The following is an 18,912-nucleotide window of genomic DNA, read 5'->3' on the forward strand; positions in this document are numbered from 1 at the left end:
TGTCAATTAAATTGAACTTTTAACTAAATGCATATAATGACTTAGAATTCAAACTAAACATAATTAATTAATACATAACTTGATACGGACATTATATAAACAGAACTCATAGATAATATTTGATACTGAAAAATATATATAGCATTATAACTGTGTTGGGATACAAGTTTAGGGTTATAATTTTTGTACTGAAATTGAAATTAAATCGAAATCATGACTCAGACCAGAGCAGCAAAGCAAAAGGCTCAAGCTAATGGGAGTGCTGTGGCTCAGAGGAGAACTGAGGGGGACAGTTGCCCTCTGAATCTCAGCCTTTTAAAATGCACTGCTTGCATGATGTTTGTGGAGCAATCGAGTACGGGACATGATATTGCCATGGGGGGGATGTCTTTGTGTGTGCGCAATGTCTACAGAAAGGATAGACGTTGTACTACCCAAATTCCAGTTCTGCATTCCTTATATCTGAGTGACACCACGTCTCTGATATCCCAAAATATCTGCCTTTGATGCTTTGAGCAATACCTCAAATTCATCAAATTTATTTACCAAACTCCTAGCATTGGTGTACAAGCAAGTATACATGCACCTGTTTGTATTCTTAGCTACCCTAACACAATCCATGTGTTTACTTGTACCGCAATGACTCCCAGCAGTCTCTGAAATATCCTGCATCTTGTTTTTCAGGCTTCTGCTCATTCCAATAGAAGCATTTCAAGAATCACTTTCACCTCTGCGAATGGCTACTGTTAATCTATTAGTCTTTGTATCTCCCCCCCCAAAGCTAGCAGTTTTCCAACCCACCTAACACTGCCTCAGGTCAGGACAGGAAGGGAGGAGGGGTTATGCTATTAGTTAAGAAACACATAAAATCCAAGGAAGTGAAGCCAGTCGACATCGCTGGACAGTGCAGTGTCGAGTCAGTTTGGTGTGACATAAGCATTGGGAGATCAAAATTGAGAGTAGGAGTGTGCTATAGGCCTAATGATTCTGATGAGTATAATAAGAAACTGTACAGGGAAATAGAGTGGGCCAGTAAATCAGAGTCTTATAATGGGGGATTTTAATTTCCCAGATATTGACTGGAATTTGTGGGTTGGTCACTCATACACTAACAAGGCTTTTGTGGATTTATTGGATGATTGTTTTCTACATCAGCATGTTCTTGAGGCAACTAGAGGGAGTAATACTCTTGATTTGATTATCAGTAGTGATTCTTCATGCATTAAAAATCTGCAGATAAAGGAACCACTAGGCGGCAGTGATCACAGTGTGCTGAAGTGGGATTTACTCAAAGCGGTAACTACCATCAGGGGTAAAGGGAAGGGTTATTGCTTTCGTAAAGGCGACTATGATGGTCTGAGACAGTATTTAAATTCTATACAGTGGGACCAACTGAAGATGTTACCAACAGCAAATTCAAAATGGGAAGCATTCAAAGAACTTATCTTGGAAGCTACTACATAGTTGGCTTTACATACCAACTAAGAAATATTGTTCAAGGTTTAGGCCTAAATGGTTGTCAGATGAACTAATGAGCCATATGACAGAGAAGAAAAATGTATGGGATACACATCAATTAACACGTGACACAGAAGCCTATCATAGATATAAGTTGATCTGTAACCAAGTTACAAAGGAGGTTAGGCAGGCAAAGGCAGATTACGAGAAATCTTTGGCAAGGGATGCAAAGAAAAACAGCAAAGAGTTCTTTACTTATGTAAACTCTAGAAGGAAGGGGATGAATCAGATTGGTCCACTTGATATCGATGTGTCAACTGTTGATGATCCTGCTCAGGTAGCTAACAAACTAAATGAATATTTTGCATTGACATTCACACATGAAGAGTTATTCAGCGAGGGGAATGCCAGAGGTGTATTCAACTCTGGCAGTAAGCTAGAGAATGTTGTAATAACTGGGAGTAAAGTGGAGGAGAAATTGTTGAAGATAAACACAAGAAAGGCACCTGGAGTGGATGGGATCTATCCAGTTATATTAAAGGAGGCAGCAAAGGAAGTAAGCAAACCCTTAGCCATAATTATGAGAGCTTCCTTGGACTCAGGGGAGGTACCCACAGACTGGAGATGTGCAAATGTGACCCCAATTCACAAAGGAGGATCAAAGGCTGACACAAGTAATTATAGACCTGTAAGTTTAACTTCTGTTCCAGGAAAATTAATGGAGGCACTGGTTAAAGAAGCACTGCAGGATCATCTAGACAAGAATTCAGTTATAGCTCGGACACAGCATGGTTTTGCTAAGGGGAAGTCTTGTCTGACCAATTTGATTGAATACTATGATGCAGTCACAAAAGAACTGGATGCAGGGAATACATTTGATATTATATACTTGGATCCTAGAAAGGCTTTTGATACTGTTGCACATGGAAGACTGCTGCACAAATTGCAGCAGTGTGGCATTGGAGGCAAATTGCTGCTATGGATAAAGGGGTGGTTGAGGGGGAGAAGACAGAGACTGCTAATCAATGGACACTACTCATCATGGACTAATGTTATTACTGGCATCACTCAGGGTTCAGTATTGGGTCCATTATTTTTTTCTGTATTTATAAATGATACTGATGATGGTATATCAAGCTTAATGTCCAAGTAATGACACTATGCTGCTGCAACAGGATCCGGAAAGGTTGAGCAGATGGGCTGAGAGGTGGCAAATGAAGTTTAACATTGACAAATGGGAAACTATGGGATACTACATATGGGAAACAGCAACCCCAGAGCAATGTATCAACTCTGTGGTACTACACTGACAGTGGTAGAGAATGAAAAGGACCTGGGGGTAATTGTGCAGTCAGATATGAAGTTTTCTGAGCAGTGCAGACGATCTGCAAGAGTATCTCATGGTGTCTTGTCGATGATATACAGGAATTTTTCTAGCAGGCATAAGGAGGTGATTATCCACTTGTATAAGCTAATGATCAGGCCACACCTTGAGTACTGTATACAGGTCTGGAGGCCTCATTTTAAAAAGGATGTAGAGCTGTTGGAATGAGTACAGAGAAGGGCAACAAGGTTAGTGAACAGAACAAAGGGTTGCTCTTATGAAGAAAGGCTTAAGTTTTGCAAATTACAGTGTCTGGAGTCTGGGCACCAGCGAGGTGATCTGATAGAGGTGTATAAAGCCTTGAACGGTTTGAGCATGCTTAATGCTGGCGAGATTCTTCCTCTTGCTCAGAATAATCACCTGAGAGGGCATAAATTCAAACGGAGGAAAGACAGATGTAGGATAGATGTGCGGAAATTTGCCTTTAGGCAGCGGGTAGTTGGTGGGTGGAAAAGACTTCTATTGTCTCTTGTCATGGAAGTTGATAGCCTAAATAAATTTAAGGCTCAGCTGGATAGGTATTTCGAACGAACAAGAAGGGGGAAGTGGAAGTGGTTTTTTTTTTTTTTTTTTCTGGCTGATGCTGCATAAGCTTGCTTTCTTGCATCATATGCCTCTACTAATGCTAACTTTATTGTTTCACCTTGTATATTTGAACAATTTAAAATACTTTTTTAATGCTATCCATAATGTTATTTTTATTTATTTATTTTTCTGTTAAGTTTAATTTCAGTTTTGATTTTCTTGACTTTTAACAATATCATCCTTATTTAAACGAAGATTTGTATAGTTTGCATGTTATCATTTGATCCTTCCTTTGCACAAGTCTGTTTTCTAATGTTACAACCAGTTATTTCCTCCCCCCCCCCCAATGGGAATGCTCTATGTTTCCCATTTGTGTCTTTGTCCACTAGGTTTCGCATCACAGGTCTATCTGAAATGATGTGTTACACAGTTCCTACTTTTACTGCCCTTGTCTAACAGAGAAATTTTTTTTTTGTAATACAAACATACTTTGTATTCAATTTTTGATGTTTTGAATTATATCTTTCTTGGGTATACAGGGTGATTCACTACCAGTGCGACAAACTTGCAGGAGGTATAGGGGGCACAAAGACGAATCGGAATCACATAGCATTGCAGGGTCCGAAATGCCTTCGTCATGCGGTAGAGGACGTTGAACGGGAGGTCGCGTGAACAGCGATCCCGCTGGAAGTCAGCATTTGCGAACCGTTTCTGTTGAAGAAATCAAGTAGCAAAAATCCTCCGGAGTGGATAATCCGCAGGCTCCAATGATTGGACGCGTTGCAGATGGTATGAACTCATTTGGTTTGTTGACAATATCCTCCATACAGTGGATTGGGAAAGACCCAATCGTTGGCCTATCGCTCGAGTATTCATACTCGGATTGCCTTCTGCAAGACGTAGGACATTCTCCTCATTGTGTGGCATCCTCGTTGTTCGCTCTCGATTCATGGTACCTCTCGTGAAACAACCAGTCTAACGTAACCTTATGTGCACACGTGCGAAAATTGTATGATGAGGAGCACGCCTGTGCGGGGATTGTTCCTGGTACAAGCGCAGAGCGGCGCGCCCATTACAGTCCGCAGCTCTATACGCGAGGTGCACGTTGGCCAGTTCAACGCTTGAATACTCGTCCATCCTACTACCTCGGGAACCAGTTCGCAAATGCTGACTTCCAGCGGGATCGCTGTTCACACGACCTCCTGTTCAACGTTCTCTACCGCATGATGAAGGCATTTCGGACCCTGCAATGCTATGTGATTCCGATTCGTCTTTGTGCCTCCTACACCTCCTGCAAGTTTGTCGCACTTCTAGTGAATCACCCTGTATAGTTGTGATGTCGCTCTGATTATGGTAACAATATAAAAGCAGAATGCAACTCTGAATATCCTCCATTCACTCTGAGGATGGAAATGTGAAACTGTTTCCAATATGTTGTTGGCAATATTCCCTGCTAACTGTTGACATGATATGCAAGTACCATGCCAGTTGAACATCATAACTCTGTTATATACTATCAAAATTGTGTTGGAGAAATATAGAAATGTTTTCTATAAATGAATGATAAGTTATATTCTGAGTCTTTAAAATTTACATCCAAATATATGTAGGCATTCAGAATTACAACTTTACCATGCAAACTGCAACAAATACAAAAATTCAGACTGACTAGTAATAGTTTTGTTAAATTTAATAGTGGCCACATTCTTAACTATCTTGCTTATATTTATACTACTGATAATTGGGTAGTGTTTTGCAATACAGCCATAGCTTCATTTGGAGTTAATACCAGTGAGCATGCAAAGATGTTAATGATAGATTTAAATATCTTTTAAAGTATGCTTTTAATCATGTTAATTATCTCCAAGCAAATAAGGCATTATTCTTTAGTAAAAGATTTATAATAGGTCCAATAAATTGAGCCATTAAATCTTGTCTTAAAGTTAGTTTGAATGAGCATTAAAAATTCCAATACCACTGACAAAAAAGTATGCTGATGTGAGAGTTCGAAATAAAAAAATGAAGAAAATTCCTCCCTCAATCCCTTGAAATTTCATTAGCTTATATGGGGCATTACAGCCTAGGTTGCCGTTGTACCCATAAACTAGAAATCAATCAATGAACAATTAGCTTATCTTTAATAATGAGAGTAATCCACAGAGGTATGTCACATATAAGAAATCTTCCATTCTCTTTGGCAGCTACCATTAATATTCGAAGTGTTTATAAAAGTAGGCATAAACTTTTACTCTTTAAAATTAATGTCAAAACAGCACATAAAATTGGCCCATAAATTTGTTTGCTACTAGTCAACAAAGACAACAGCTTTGAACTTTACACTGTAATGAAAACAAAACTAAGCTTCATTAAGTGTGTTCTCTATGCCTCTTCATTGTCTCCACATGACTCCTAGCACTAGTGACAGGTGCAGGCAATTTTGTGAAACACTCGCTCCTCCTTACAGTGAGCACAAAACACGTGTGTAATTAATCTACCATATAAAAATTAATGTGTATTCTATACATAGAATAATGATAATTACTTTCTGGCAATTAACCTTCAATAAAGATTAATTATTAAGCATTTAACAATCATTTACAATAACAAAAAAATGAGAGACAGTTGGTATTCAATCTATGAGGTTTTTTTTTTTTTAACATGCTTGCATCCGCCTATATATGTGAGAGTGCATTCATTGTACAGCAATATCTCGGATAGCACTGATAATTGGTAACGAAACTGTTCCGTGTTATGTGAAACCATGCTGATTGAGATATAATTATAATGGGTTTTAATTGAATGTGTACCAGAGAAACAGTCAATAAACAAATTATAATAAATCTATAAACAATTTGCTGTTGATAGCCAATTAAAAGGATTTGAAATTAAAAATATTGCAAAAATTTTATTAATGAAAGGTAGTATCATTAGAGATGAGAAAAAAGCTTTATTGTTTATTTAGGTATTTCAATAATAAAGTCCGGTGAAGTTGTCACTTCTTTTTCTCGGCATACAGTCAAAAACTTGTAAGCCGAAAAAAAGAAGCATCAAAGAAGCATTTTTGTAGCATCAAAACCCATCTTGTAAAATTTGCCATATCTTGATGCTACATTCAACATCTGGATCTCCATTCATAATCACCTTGCAGGCCATGTCAACCCCACTCCATGAAAAACTTTCTCCAATTCTTCTGCTGAAAATTTTTTTGGTGCGACTTCAGAATTGTTTTCCTCTTCTTCATATGCAGTTTGCTCATCAATTTCAAGGAGAGTTGCATCATTTAAGTCATTTGCATGTGAGTCAATGCAGTCACATACATTGACAGTGTCAAAAAGTTTAAAATCACAAGTCTTTTCCAATCTTCAAAATGTCTTTGGAAATTGTCTGAATTCATAATTCAAAACCTGTGAAATAATTTGCCAAATGGGGCAAAACATGCTGCCAAACAGAATGCATGTTGTTGCCAGTGATTTCTAGTCAAGATGCAAATATATTTTTGATCGTATTTAAAGGAGTAAAAAATAAATTGTGAAATGAAAAGCTATCATGTCGTCTTCTCAGGATGGAATTAAGAATACCGAACATTGTTGCACTTTGCTAATGACTGCCCAAGGGAAGCTACTGACACATGTGCATGTGAGACAATAGAGTTTGCACTGCAGCATATATGTCTAGGCTATTGAATGAGTTTTAATATGTACAGTAAATTTTTGACTTAAACTTAATTGAAAACCGTGCTGTTTGAAGCCGTCCTAAGCAAGGTATTGCTGTACTGCAATTTTTGTAATATTGAGAAATGATAGCATTCCAAAAATTTATAAATAATGGTTGAAAAGTAAAAGCTAAACAATTGCTTCTGAGCCAAAGCTGTAAATCAGAAAAAAGCTCAAAATTTTATCGGTTTATTAAATGTACATAAACTTTATCTCAATATAAGAAAAAAATAAACAAACTGTGTACCAATTTATAAACAAAAATCAAGCAGTTGTCAATTTCACATGCCTTTACTTTTATGCACTCATTTATTGACAGCTTATGACCACACATGCATTTATAGTACAGTACTGGGTGTTTTTTGAATTCTTATATGCATAAAGCCACATTATTTGGGCACTTTTTTTGAATGCTTATATGCATAAGAAACAGCAAACACCTTAATTTTGCCTGGAAGTTGTCATTATACAAACAATGTTCACTTTAAAATAGTTCTTGAAGCTCAGTCGTTATTCGCATTACCAAGCTTTAATAGCAAGGAACACAGATTACACTACATTATAAAAAGAAGCAATAGTTTAATTACCACTGCATCAGTGGTAATTAAACTAAGCCTGGCGAAAGGAAATACAGATGTAAACTATATCCAACATCTGATAGGTGTCAAAGAGAGCATGTGGATGGATTACTAAGCAACAGGAGACTTAAAGATGTATGACGGTAGAGTTGATAAGTGCATCTCCTCCCTCTGCTTTACTATACAAATGGAGAGTATTTATATCCCTAGAATTAAAATATCTGGGCCTGTGGGAAACCTATAATAAGCTACAGTTAAATTCTAAGGATATAAATACTCTCTGTTTGTTTAGCAAAGGAAAGGGGGAAGGGTGCAGTTATTGAATCTGTCTTCATATATATACAAAGGGTACTAGGAAAGTTTTGCAATACAGCTTTGTTTATTTAATTTTTTCAAAGTAATTTCCTCTACATTCAATACACCTCTCCATCCTCCGAAACCAATCTTTAAACCAGTTCTGCCAAGTTTCACTAGGGAGTAAAGCACACTCGTTGTCCCAAGCCCGTAGAAGGTCCTCATCACTGGAAAACCGCCTCCCTTTTAGCTTCATTTTCACATGCGGGAACAGTGCAAAGTCGCAGGGAGCAAGGCCTGGACTGTAGGGAGGGTGCTCGAGAAGCTTCAGTCCTGTCGTGGTCAAATATTCGGTGCAGGCTTTGGAGCGGTGAACTGGAGCATTATCGTGATGGAGGTACCAGGTGTCCATTCTTGACTTTGGCCGCAGGTTCTTCATAGATCCAATGACTTTAGGCAGGCATTGTTCAGTATACCACTTAGCTGTGACTGTCTTCTGCGTGTCCAAAACGACACGTTCCACAATTCCACTCGATTTGAAAAATACAGCTATCATTTTCTTCTTTACAGATCGGGATTTTCTGACAATTACGGGTGTGTCGTCATCATCAAAGACCCAAACTTTGTTTTGAGCCTTGGTCGGCAGATCGTAATAGTACAGCCAAGTCTCGTCACCTGTCACGATGTTGTTCACATACCGAGATTGTCCCTTATCAAACTTTTTTAACATCTCCCGGCACCAAGTCACACGTCGTGTCATCTGCTCTTCAGTCAGTTGATGCGGCACCCAGAGAGAACAAAGTTTCTTCATGTGCAAATGATCTTGCAGAATCGAACGAATTGCTGGTGCATTTAGGCCCAAAGTATCCTCTATCTGTTGGTAGGTCACTCGCCTGTTTTCGTCAAGCATTTTCCTCACAGCAGTAACATTTTCCTCCGTAACTCACGTTCGTGGCCTTCCCGGCCTCTCAGAATCCTCCAGAGTGAAATTCCCCCTTTGGAATTCTCTATACCACCTGAATATCATTGTACGATGTGGACAATCATCATCTAGTGCAAGAGTCATTTCTTCTAAGCACTGGTCTATGGTTAAACCACGCACGAAATTATACCGCAAAACTGTCCCTATCACATTTCGTGACCACGATGCCATCGCAAGCACTTTACACTCTCACTACTAATGAATAACTGAGCCCATCGACTTGGCGCGGCGGCCACTATCTGATATCCATATGGCTATTATATTGATTAAACAATATAATAGCCATATGGATATCAGATTTTCTGTTATCATATGGATAACAGAAAATCTGATATCCATATGGCATGGATATCAGATGTTGCCTCATATGTGATATGAGGCAACATCTGATAGGCATCAAAGAGGATATGTGGATGGCAGCAGGAAACATAAATACAAAGGGTACTAGGAAAGTTTTGCAATATGACGCAACAATGAATCAAAGCAGCTTCCTGTGATTCATTGTTGCCTCATATTGCAAAACTTTCCTAGTACCCTTTGTATTTATGTTTCCTGCTGCCATCCACATATCCTCTTTGATGCCTATCAGATGTTGCCTCATATCACATATCCTCTTTGATGCCTATCAGAATAAAAGACAAAAGGGAAGGATTACAAATACTCTGATTACTGTCATTAACAAGTGCAGCCATCTTTGTATTATCAGCAATTTAGGCATCAAACTTGAAATACATCAACATTAATAAATGTTAAAATAATGGGGAGCCCAATAGTAAACTCTGTGGTACTCCACTACTCTTTCTAGACTAATCCACGAAGAGCAGTGCCCATCTCTAACCACTCTTTGTCTCTTACCACTTAACTATTCATTCATCCTTAGTTTTAACTTGCTGCTGATGCAGCTTTATTCCATTTTATACAACAGTTGTAACAAAAGCTGAGACCCCCCTCCTCCAAACTAGCAGTTTTCCAATAACTTCAGCTGTCGACAAATGGTCTAATATGCTAATAAGCACTGGCCATTCTAAACAAAATTCTATGCCAATCAGTCTTGCTTTTGCAATATTCTCTCTACGGCTGAAATAATGGGGTCTCAGAGATAAAAGCAAGAACTCTCCAAAACTATGCACTGTCCAAATGCTGTTACCAGAATTTTCTTCCAAAACTCCAGCAGATAAATTATATTTATCATGGTTGCTTGAGTATAGTTACCCAATGTTGGCTTTTAAGTGAAAATTGTTAAATTCTGTATGCCCATAATTGGAAACAATAAAAAATAAAAAAAGGCATTTCAATATTTGAAAAATAAGACAAATCTTATTCACTAAAATTAAATAAATAAATAAGAAAACTGGAAGAAATGCAGTACCCAATTATAAGAAGGCATCTGATCAAATTGGAAGCATTGGCATGGAAAATTTCATTAACATGAGCAACCAGTCATAATTAGCAATGACAGATGAGACAGAGTCCTGGTGACAAACACGATATTCAAAAATTCAAAATCTTGATATTCAATGGTGTTTAAAGGAACCTCAAGTATGGAAAAAGTATTCAAAAGAACTATTACAAAAATTTTTTTGTAGCTCCCAGATGTTTGGTCAATTATAAGACAAAGTACATGGTGTTTCCATGACTTTCTCTCTATCACTGGGCGTTACTAACCATGACAGGCAGTTCTTATCAAAATGTTTTACTGATTGTCGCTTTCTTTTTTTTTTGAAAGTGGTGTGTTGTCTGATGCAAAGAAAATGAAAAACATGCAATTGAGAAATGGTATGCAGTAGTCACCTTGGGAACTTTGCTCTACATGCATTTATTGATTGCAGTCTCTGTTATGATTATATCAGTAACTGATGTATTATAAGGTTGTAGTAATCAGTCAATTATTATTAAGTAACTTATTATTACAACCTTACAATATGTTTAAGGACTTTATTTTCTGTTATTTTTTTTTTATTATAGAAAGATTAGTTTTTAAAGAAAACAAGTAATATGCTTTTACAATAATTTTCCAATGCATAAGTATGTTGGAAAATGATTAAACAATATAATAGCAAATGCAGAATACTCAAATCAATAATTTAATGATTACAAAGGAACACACACACATTACCTCCATCTTTTTTAATTTTTCCACCACCTAACTGTGGTGATGAAGAATGATGGCTTGTATCGCCATTGGGCCCTATTTTGTTTTCTTTCCCTGTACTGTAAGAAGTAGAACTATCCACTCTATTTGCTTTATCTGTTAAATCATAGGAACGGGATTTATGGATATGGGTTACTTCAGTCGTCATTCGGCTAATCAAACTGCTGAAACCCTTTATAAAACTACAATTAAAAACAGAATATATTAAGTTTATAGTAGCTTATAATAACAACAACAATAATAATATAATATAATTTTATTCATCAAATGAAAAATACAGTTCACAAAATGTTCAGGAAGACAACTTATCAACAAATTGGATTACTGTACCATACAATTCAAATAGATATAGAATAAGTATTTAATGAAAATATCAAAAATATATAAAAAAAAATGAAGAATAACAGATAACCTCCATAAAAATTTGTTTCCTTCTACAATGCTGCAAGAGGGAAATACACATGCACCCATGCATGTGTACATACACACAAAATCCATAATAGGTATTCTAATATTACAAATCAAGAACATTCTTAATAAGAACTTCATCTTATTAGATGAAGACAATTTAGAGATAGACAATTTTTTGCTATTATAAATTTCATCTAATGTATATTTGTAAGTATGTCTATATTAATATTTGTTTAAACAGTGAGGACATTTCAAAACAGGATTTCTTTTCTTCCTCATGTACAACTTGAGGAAGAAAAAAAATTTTTTTTTAATCTGACTGCATCAAAAATCTCTTTCAGATTCAGGTTCCTAATATTTAAATCAAATTTTAACTTCTGTGCTGGAAACAGATTATATATCTTAAAAAAACCTGTTTATTTTTATGCTCATTTCCCCAGATATCATTTCCAAGTATCATCTTCAAAATATGCAAGTTACTGCATATGGTAATCTCGGAATAACATACCAACTGTGTGGTACGGTGAGTAGTGAAAAACAAAAAAAGCCTGGGATAGGGTGATTGATTTAGAAATTCTTGGCACAAGAGCTACTGTGGCTAAAATGCACCTGAAAGATTTTTTACGACAGTTTTGTATTCGTATTTTGTTGTGAATAGTTTCCAAGAGTCAAGGAGTGCCTATAGCTTACTGCAAAGATTATATTTGGTTTCATATTAGATTATAGAAATTTATTTCCCTGAGGAACCGAAAAATGTCTGCTATGTTTTTTCTATCTTCCAGTATAGTTTTGAGAGTGAGAGTGATGTTTGGTTATCAGCTCTTGGAAGCAACTTCGGTGTTCATCTGTAAAAGCTGGACATGTAATCAGTACATGTTCTACTGTTTATTGTGTGTGTGACAGATAGGACATAGAGGGTGATCTTCTCCTCGCAAAAGATGACAGTGGCTAAAATGAGCGTGTCCTATTCTTAACCTTGCAAATATCACTTCGTCACATCTGTTTTGTTGTTTGCTGGATTTCCATGGTCGGAGTAAACTTTTCATTTTGTGCAATTTGTTATTGTTTAGAACTCGCCATTGCTGTTGCCAGTGGTGTATCCCGCTATTATGAATAACTTTTTTATAATCTGTAGAAGGAATGGATTTCGGTGTGAAAATGTTGCTGTCGGCTTCCTTAGCAGCTTTGTCTGCTTGTACGTTACCATATTACCGTTAGGGGTAGAATTTTTTTCAGCCTGGTCTGTACTTGTTAACAGGAGAGACTGCATCTACAGAGATGGGATACACTTAAACAGAAAGGGTACAAGAATGTTTGCTGATGCTATCGAGGCAGTGTTAGGTGGCTTGGAAAACTGCTAGATTGGGGGGGGGGGATACAAGGACTAATAGATTAACAGTAGCCACTGGCAGAGGTGAAAGTGATTCTTGCACTGCTTCTATTGGAATGAGCCGCAGCCTGGAAAATAAAATGCAGGCTATTTCAGAGACTGCTGGGAATCATTGGGGTACAAGTAAACACATGGGTTGTGTTAGAGTAGCTAAGAAAAAGAACAGGTGCATATATACTTGCGTGTACACCAATGCTAGGAGTTTCGTAAAAAAATTTGATGAATTTGAAGTATTGCTCAAAGCATCAAAGGCAGATATTGTTAGGATATCAGAGATGTGGTGTCACACAGATATAAGTAATGCAGAACTGGAATTTGGGGAGTACAATGTCTACAGAAAGGATAGACAGGATAGGAAGGGAGGAGGGGTTATGCTATTAGTTAAGAAACACATAAAATCCAAGGAAGTGAAGCCAGTCAACATCGCTGGACAGTGCAGTGTTGAGTCAGCTTGGTGTGACATAAGCATTGGGAGATCAAAACTGAGAGTAGGAGTGTGCTATAGGCCTAATGACTCTGATGAGTATAATAAGAAACTGTACAGGGAACTAGAGTGGGCCAATAAATCAGAGAGTCTTATAATGGGAGATTTTAATTTCCCAGATATTGACTGGAATTTTTGGGTTGGTCACTCACACCCTAGCAAGGCTTTTGTGGATTTATTGGATGATTGTTTTCTACATCAGCATGTTCGGGAGGCAACAAGAGGGAGTAATACTCTTGATTTGATTACCAGTAGTGATTCTTCATGCAATAAGAATCTGCAGATACAGGAACCACTAGGTGGCAGTGATCACAGTGTGCTGAAGTGGGATTTACTCAAGGAGGTAACTACCATCAGGGGTAAAGGGAAGGGTTATTGCTTTCGTAAAGGTGACTACGATGGTCTGAGACAGTATTTAAATTCTATACAGTGGGACCAACTGATGATGCCAACAGCAAACTCAAAATAGGAAGCATTCAAAGAACTTATCTTGGAAGCTACTAGGCTTTACATACCAACTAAGAAATATTGTTCAAGGTTTAGGCCTAAATGGATGTCAGATAAACTAATGAGACATATGGCAGAGAAGAAAAATGCATGGGATACATATAAATTAACATGTGACACAGAAGCCTATGATAGATATAAGTTGATCTGTAACCAAGTTACAAAGGAGGTTAGGCAGGCAAAGGCAGATTACGAGAAATCTTTGGCAAGGGATGCAAAGAAAAACAGCAAAGAGTTCTTTACTTAGGTAAACTCTAGAAGGAAGGGGATGAATCAGATTGGTCCATTTGATATCGATAGTTCAACTGTTCATGATCCTGCTCAGGTATCTAACAAACTAAATCAATATTTTGCATCTACATTCACATGTGAGGAGTTATTCAGGAAGGGGAATGCCATAGATGAAGTAAACACTGGCAGTGAGCTGGATGATATTGTAATAATTGAAAGTAAAGTGGAGGAGAAATTGCTGAAGATAAATACAAGAAAGGCACCTGGGGTGGATGGGATCTATCCAGTTATATTAAAGAAGGCAGCAAAGGAAGTAAGCAATCCATTAGCCATAATTATGAGAGCTTCCTTGGACTCAGGGGAGGTACCCACAGACTGGAGATGTGCAAATGTGACCCCAATTGTGACTCACAAAGGAGGATCAAAGGCTGACACAAGTAATTATAGACCTGTGAGTTTAACTTCTGTTCCAGGAAAATTAATAGAAGCACTGGTTAAAGAAGCACTGCAGGATCATCTTGACAAGAATTCAGTTGTAGCTCAGACACAGCATGGTTTTGTTAAGGGAAGGTCTTGCCTGACCAATTTGATTGGATACTATGATGTAATCACAAAAGAATTGGATGCAAGGAATAAATTTGATATTATATATTTGGATCTTAGAAAGGCTTTTGATACTGTTGCACACGGAAGATTGCTGCATGCACAAATTGGAGCAGCGTGGCATTGGTGGCAAATTGTTGCTAGGGATAAAGCGATGATTGAGTGGCAGAAGACAGACAGTGGTAATTAATGGACACTGCTCATCGTGAACTAATGTTATTAGTGGAGTCCCTCAGGGTTCAGTGTTGGGTCCATTATTGTTTTCTGTATTTATAAATGATATTGATGATGGTATATCAAGCTTAATGTCCAAGTTTGCAGACGATACAAAGGTTAGCAGGGTTGTCAAGGACACTACTGACACTATGCTGCTGCAACAGGATCTGGAAATGTTGAGCAGATGGGCTGAGAGGTGGCAAATGAAGTTTAACATTTACAAATGTAAAATACTACGTATGTGAAATACCAGAGCAACGTATAAACTCTGTGGTACTACACTGACAGTGGTAGAGAATGAAAAGGACCTGGGGGTAATTGTGCAGGCAGATATGAAGTTCTCTGAGCAGTGCAGACGAGCTGCAAGAGTAGCTCATGGTGTCTTATCAATGATATACAGGAATTTTTCTAGCAGGGATAGGGAGGTGATTATTCTCTTGTATAAGGCAATGGTCAGGCCACACCTTGAGTACTGTATACAGGTCTGGAGGCCTCATTTCAAGAAGGATGTAGAGCTGCTGGAACGAGTACAGAGAAGGGCAACAAGGTTAGTGAACGGAACGAAGGGTTGCTCTTACGAAGAAAGGCTTAAGTTTTGCAAATTAGTGTCTGGAGACTAGGCACCGGCGAGGTGATCTGATAGAGGTGTATAAAACCTTGAATGGTTTGAGCATGCTCAATGCCGATGGGATTCTTCCTCTTGCTTAGAATAATCACCTGGTAGGGCAAAAATTCAGATTGAGGAGAGACAGATGTAGGATAGATGTGCAGAAATTTTCCTTTAGCCAGCGAGTAGTTGGTTGGCGGAACAGACCTCCATCCCTTGTGGAAGTTGATAGCCTAAATAAATTTAAGGCTCAGCGGACAGGTATTTCAAATGAACAGAGGGGTGAAATGAAAGTGGGTTTTTTTTTTTTTTTTGGCTGATGCTGCATAAGCTTGCTTTCTTGCATCATATGCCTCTACTAATGCTAATGCTAATATATTCCGACATGACTTGGGATCCAGCAAAATCTTATGTTATGACCTTGTTCAAGGAGCCTTGATACTCAGCACTGAATTTGTTTTTGCAGTGGGTGTTTATTAGAATTGACATTTTGTACAGCCATCATGGAGCTAAGGGAGTCAGTAAAAATGATGCTATTTGGTGAGCTTGAGTGTTCGATTTGGTTTAGCATTAACATTATGGCTTGCAGCTCTGCAGTATAAATGCTGCAGTCTTTTGGGATGTGGTGGCATCAGATGTGTAAACAGCCACTCCCACATGATAATCAGTTTTTGAGCCATCTGTATATAGGAAGCAATGATCTAAAAATTGCAACTTATAAGCAGCATGCAGATGCTGATATGGAAGTGCTTGTTTGTCCCAAATGTGGAAGGAGAAATCATATGTAAGCTGTTTGATATCCATGGTGGTGTAGACTGCTTCGTCAGTGGAGTTATATTATTGAGGTTAAGATTTCTACTGAGGAGAAGGCTTTTTAATCTCATGCTCGCAGGTTTATTGATTCTTTGCTGTTGTTGGTATTGTCGTTTCCATTTTAATGTAAAAAAAAATATTCCTGTATGGGGTGACCAGGTAGGGATTTTATTTTAGTTGCATAGGAAAATAATTGATTGTGTCTTCTGATTTGTAAGGGAGGTTTTTGGGCTTCCGCATACAGGCTCTGCACAGAAAGCTCCAAGAACTATTTAGAGTGCGCAGTGATGTCTGGGTCAAGCCATCTCAGGGCACTAGGTCTCACCAAGTCATAGACTGGGGCATCACAGTCTAACTTGGAATGAATGAGTAGGCTATATAATCGTAATAGTATTGTTCTATCTGCAGGACATAGCGGACAGGACCTTCAAGATATTCATTTTCTTCAGACACTGAACTCTTAAGTAACTAATGTGCTCCAAAAAGGTTAATTTTCTGTCAAAAACAACCCTAGAAAACGGACACTATTTTTAACTGGGATGATCTGCCCTTTCAGCCTGAGTTCGGGATCAAGATGGAGACTCCTTTTCCTGCAAAAATGTATACATACAGTCTTTTGGGTGGAAATTCTGTATCCATTTCATGACTTTGATTATGGCTACTTGCAATTGTCGTTCTATTGTTCTCATATACTGCACTTGATAAGAAATGCTGAAATCATCTGCATAAACAGTTGTGATAATGTTGGCTGGTATTTGTTCTATTATTGTGCTGAATTGTACTGCAAAAAGTGTGGCACTTAGTACGGATCCTTGAGGGACCCCCCTCTTCCTGAGAGTATGTTCTGGAAAGCGTATTGTTAAGTCGAATTTGGAATGTTCGATTTTTAAGAAATTTGCTTATGTATAGAGGTAAGTGTCCTCTAAGACCAAGTTGGTGTAGTCCTCTAAGGATACCATACCGCCATGTAGCATCATATGCTTTCTCAATATCAAAATTAACTATGACTTCATGTTGTTTTCTGAGGAAAGTGTTTCTTACCTGATTTTCCAGATGTATATGTACATCTAAGGTAGAGTGATTTTCCGAAAGCCATATTGTGCAGGATTGAGAAAGTTATTGCTTTCTAGATACCACGTTAGTCTATTATTGACAATTTTCTCCAAGATCTTGCCCAAGCAGCTGGTCAAAGCGATAGGGCAATAGTTCGGTGGGTTTGATTGGTCTTTTCCCTGCTTCAGGAAAGCCAGTATTATTGCATGGTGCCATTGGTCTGGAAATGTATTCTCAAGGTATATTTTATTAAATAAATCTAACAGGACTAATAGAGATTTTTCATCTAATTGTATTGCTTAATGTATTTCATTGGGTCCAACTGCGCTGTGTTTCGTCTGTAGCAGTGTTTGTTTTAATTATGCTACTGTGAGTGGCAGGTTGTATTGTTCATAGTGATTGGTGGAAAATTTTAGGTTTATTTTTTCAGCTTCCTTCTTGTAAGTTTTGAAAGCAGTTGAGAATGTGCAAATGGCAGATGTATTGGCAAAGTTTTTGCCAAGCACATTGACGATATCTGAGGTATTTGTGACTAACTGTCCTTTCCAATTTAGTAGTGGCAATGGATTTATTTGGGAATTGTTTGTCATTCTTCTGATCTTCTTCCAGATAAATGTAGCGGGTGTGGAACTGGTTATAGTGGATGCAAATTTGATCCAACTCACTTTTTTGCTGATTTTGTGCACTCTCCTGACATTAGCTCTGGCTCTTTATTTGTATCAGATTGTCCACTGTTGGATTTTTTGGAAAGTAATTCCAGGCTCTATTTCTCTCTTTTTTAGCTTCCTGACACTTGCTGTTCCACCATGGTTTTGGATATATTCTGATGTTAGAAAATATTTTAGGTATTTTCTTTTCCACTGCTTGAAGAATGGTATTTGTGACATAGTCCACTGCTTTTTGTACTGATTCTTGTTTAATGGTGTTCCGGTCTAGTTTTGCTAATATTCTGAAGGTTTCCCAGTCTGCATCATATATTTTCCATCTAGGATGCCTGGCATGGGGTTTTCTTCATAATTTTCAAAATTATGGGGTAGTGGTCACTGCTCAATGGGTTCTCATGCACAATCCATTGGATCTTTGGGAACGGTATTGGGGAACAGATTGATAGATCTAATGTGGAGCTGCTTTTTGATGGTAGGTGAAAATATGTGTGTGTGTGTGTGTGTGTGTGTGTGTGTGTGTGTGTGTGTGTGTGTGTGTGTGTGTGTGTGTGTGTGTGTGTGTGTGTGTGCGCCATCATTCACGATCATGAGGTTGTTCTCATTTATTATTTTCTCAATTTGTTTACTCTTCTGATCTATTTTGGGATCGTCTCATAGGGGGTAATGTCCATTTAGGTCATCTAAAATGCAAAATGGAGATGGCAGTTGAGCAATCAGCTCTCCAAAATCTTTCAATGGGAAATCTTGACTAGGAGGTGTATATATTGACGTTATGGTATTGTTGAAGCTTATTGCTAGTCTTTGAAGCTTATTACTAGAGGTAAAGGTCACACCTTATATTTTATC

At 37.8% G+C, this 18,912-nt stretch overlaps 1 protein-coding gene across 4 annotated transcripts in view; it reads right to left on the bottom strand.

Moving 5' to 3' along the window:
* LRR (capping protein regulator and myosin 1 linker 1 leucine rich repeat protein) overlaps window positions 1-18,912 on the bottom strand; it is a 1,021,987-nt gene that overhangs the window by 168,563 nt on the left and 834,512 nt on the right. For all 4 annotated transcript variants that reach the window (XM_090381859.1, XM_090381857.1, XM_090381858.1 and 1 more), the window contains one exon: window positions 11,051-11,268. In XM_090381859.1, the coding sequence (XP_090237985.1) occupies window positions 11,051-11,268 (218 nt within the window). The remainder of the gene's footprint in view (window positions 1-11,050; window positions 11,269-18,912) is intronic.

This window comes from Mastigoproctus giganteus, chromosome 9 (assembly GCF_048544385.1).
Source record: "Mastigoproctus giganteus isolate SK-2022 chromosome 9, ASM4854438v1, whole genome shotgun sequence".
In the NCBI taxonomy this organism is placed as follows: domain Eukaryota; kingdom Metazoa; phylum Arthropoda; class Arachnida; order Uropygi; family Thelyphonidae; genus Mastigoproctus; species Mastigoproctus giganteus.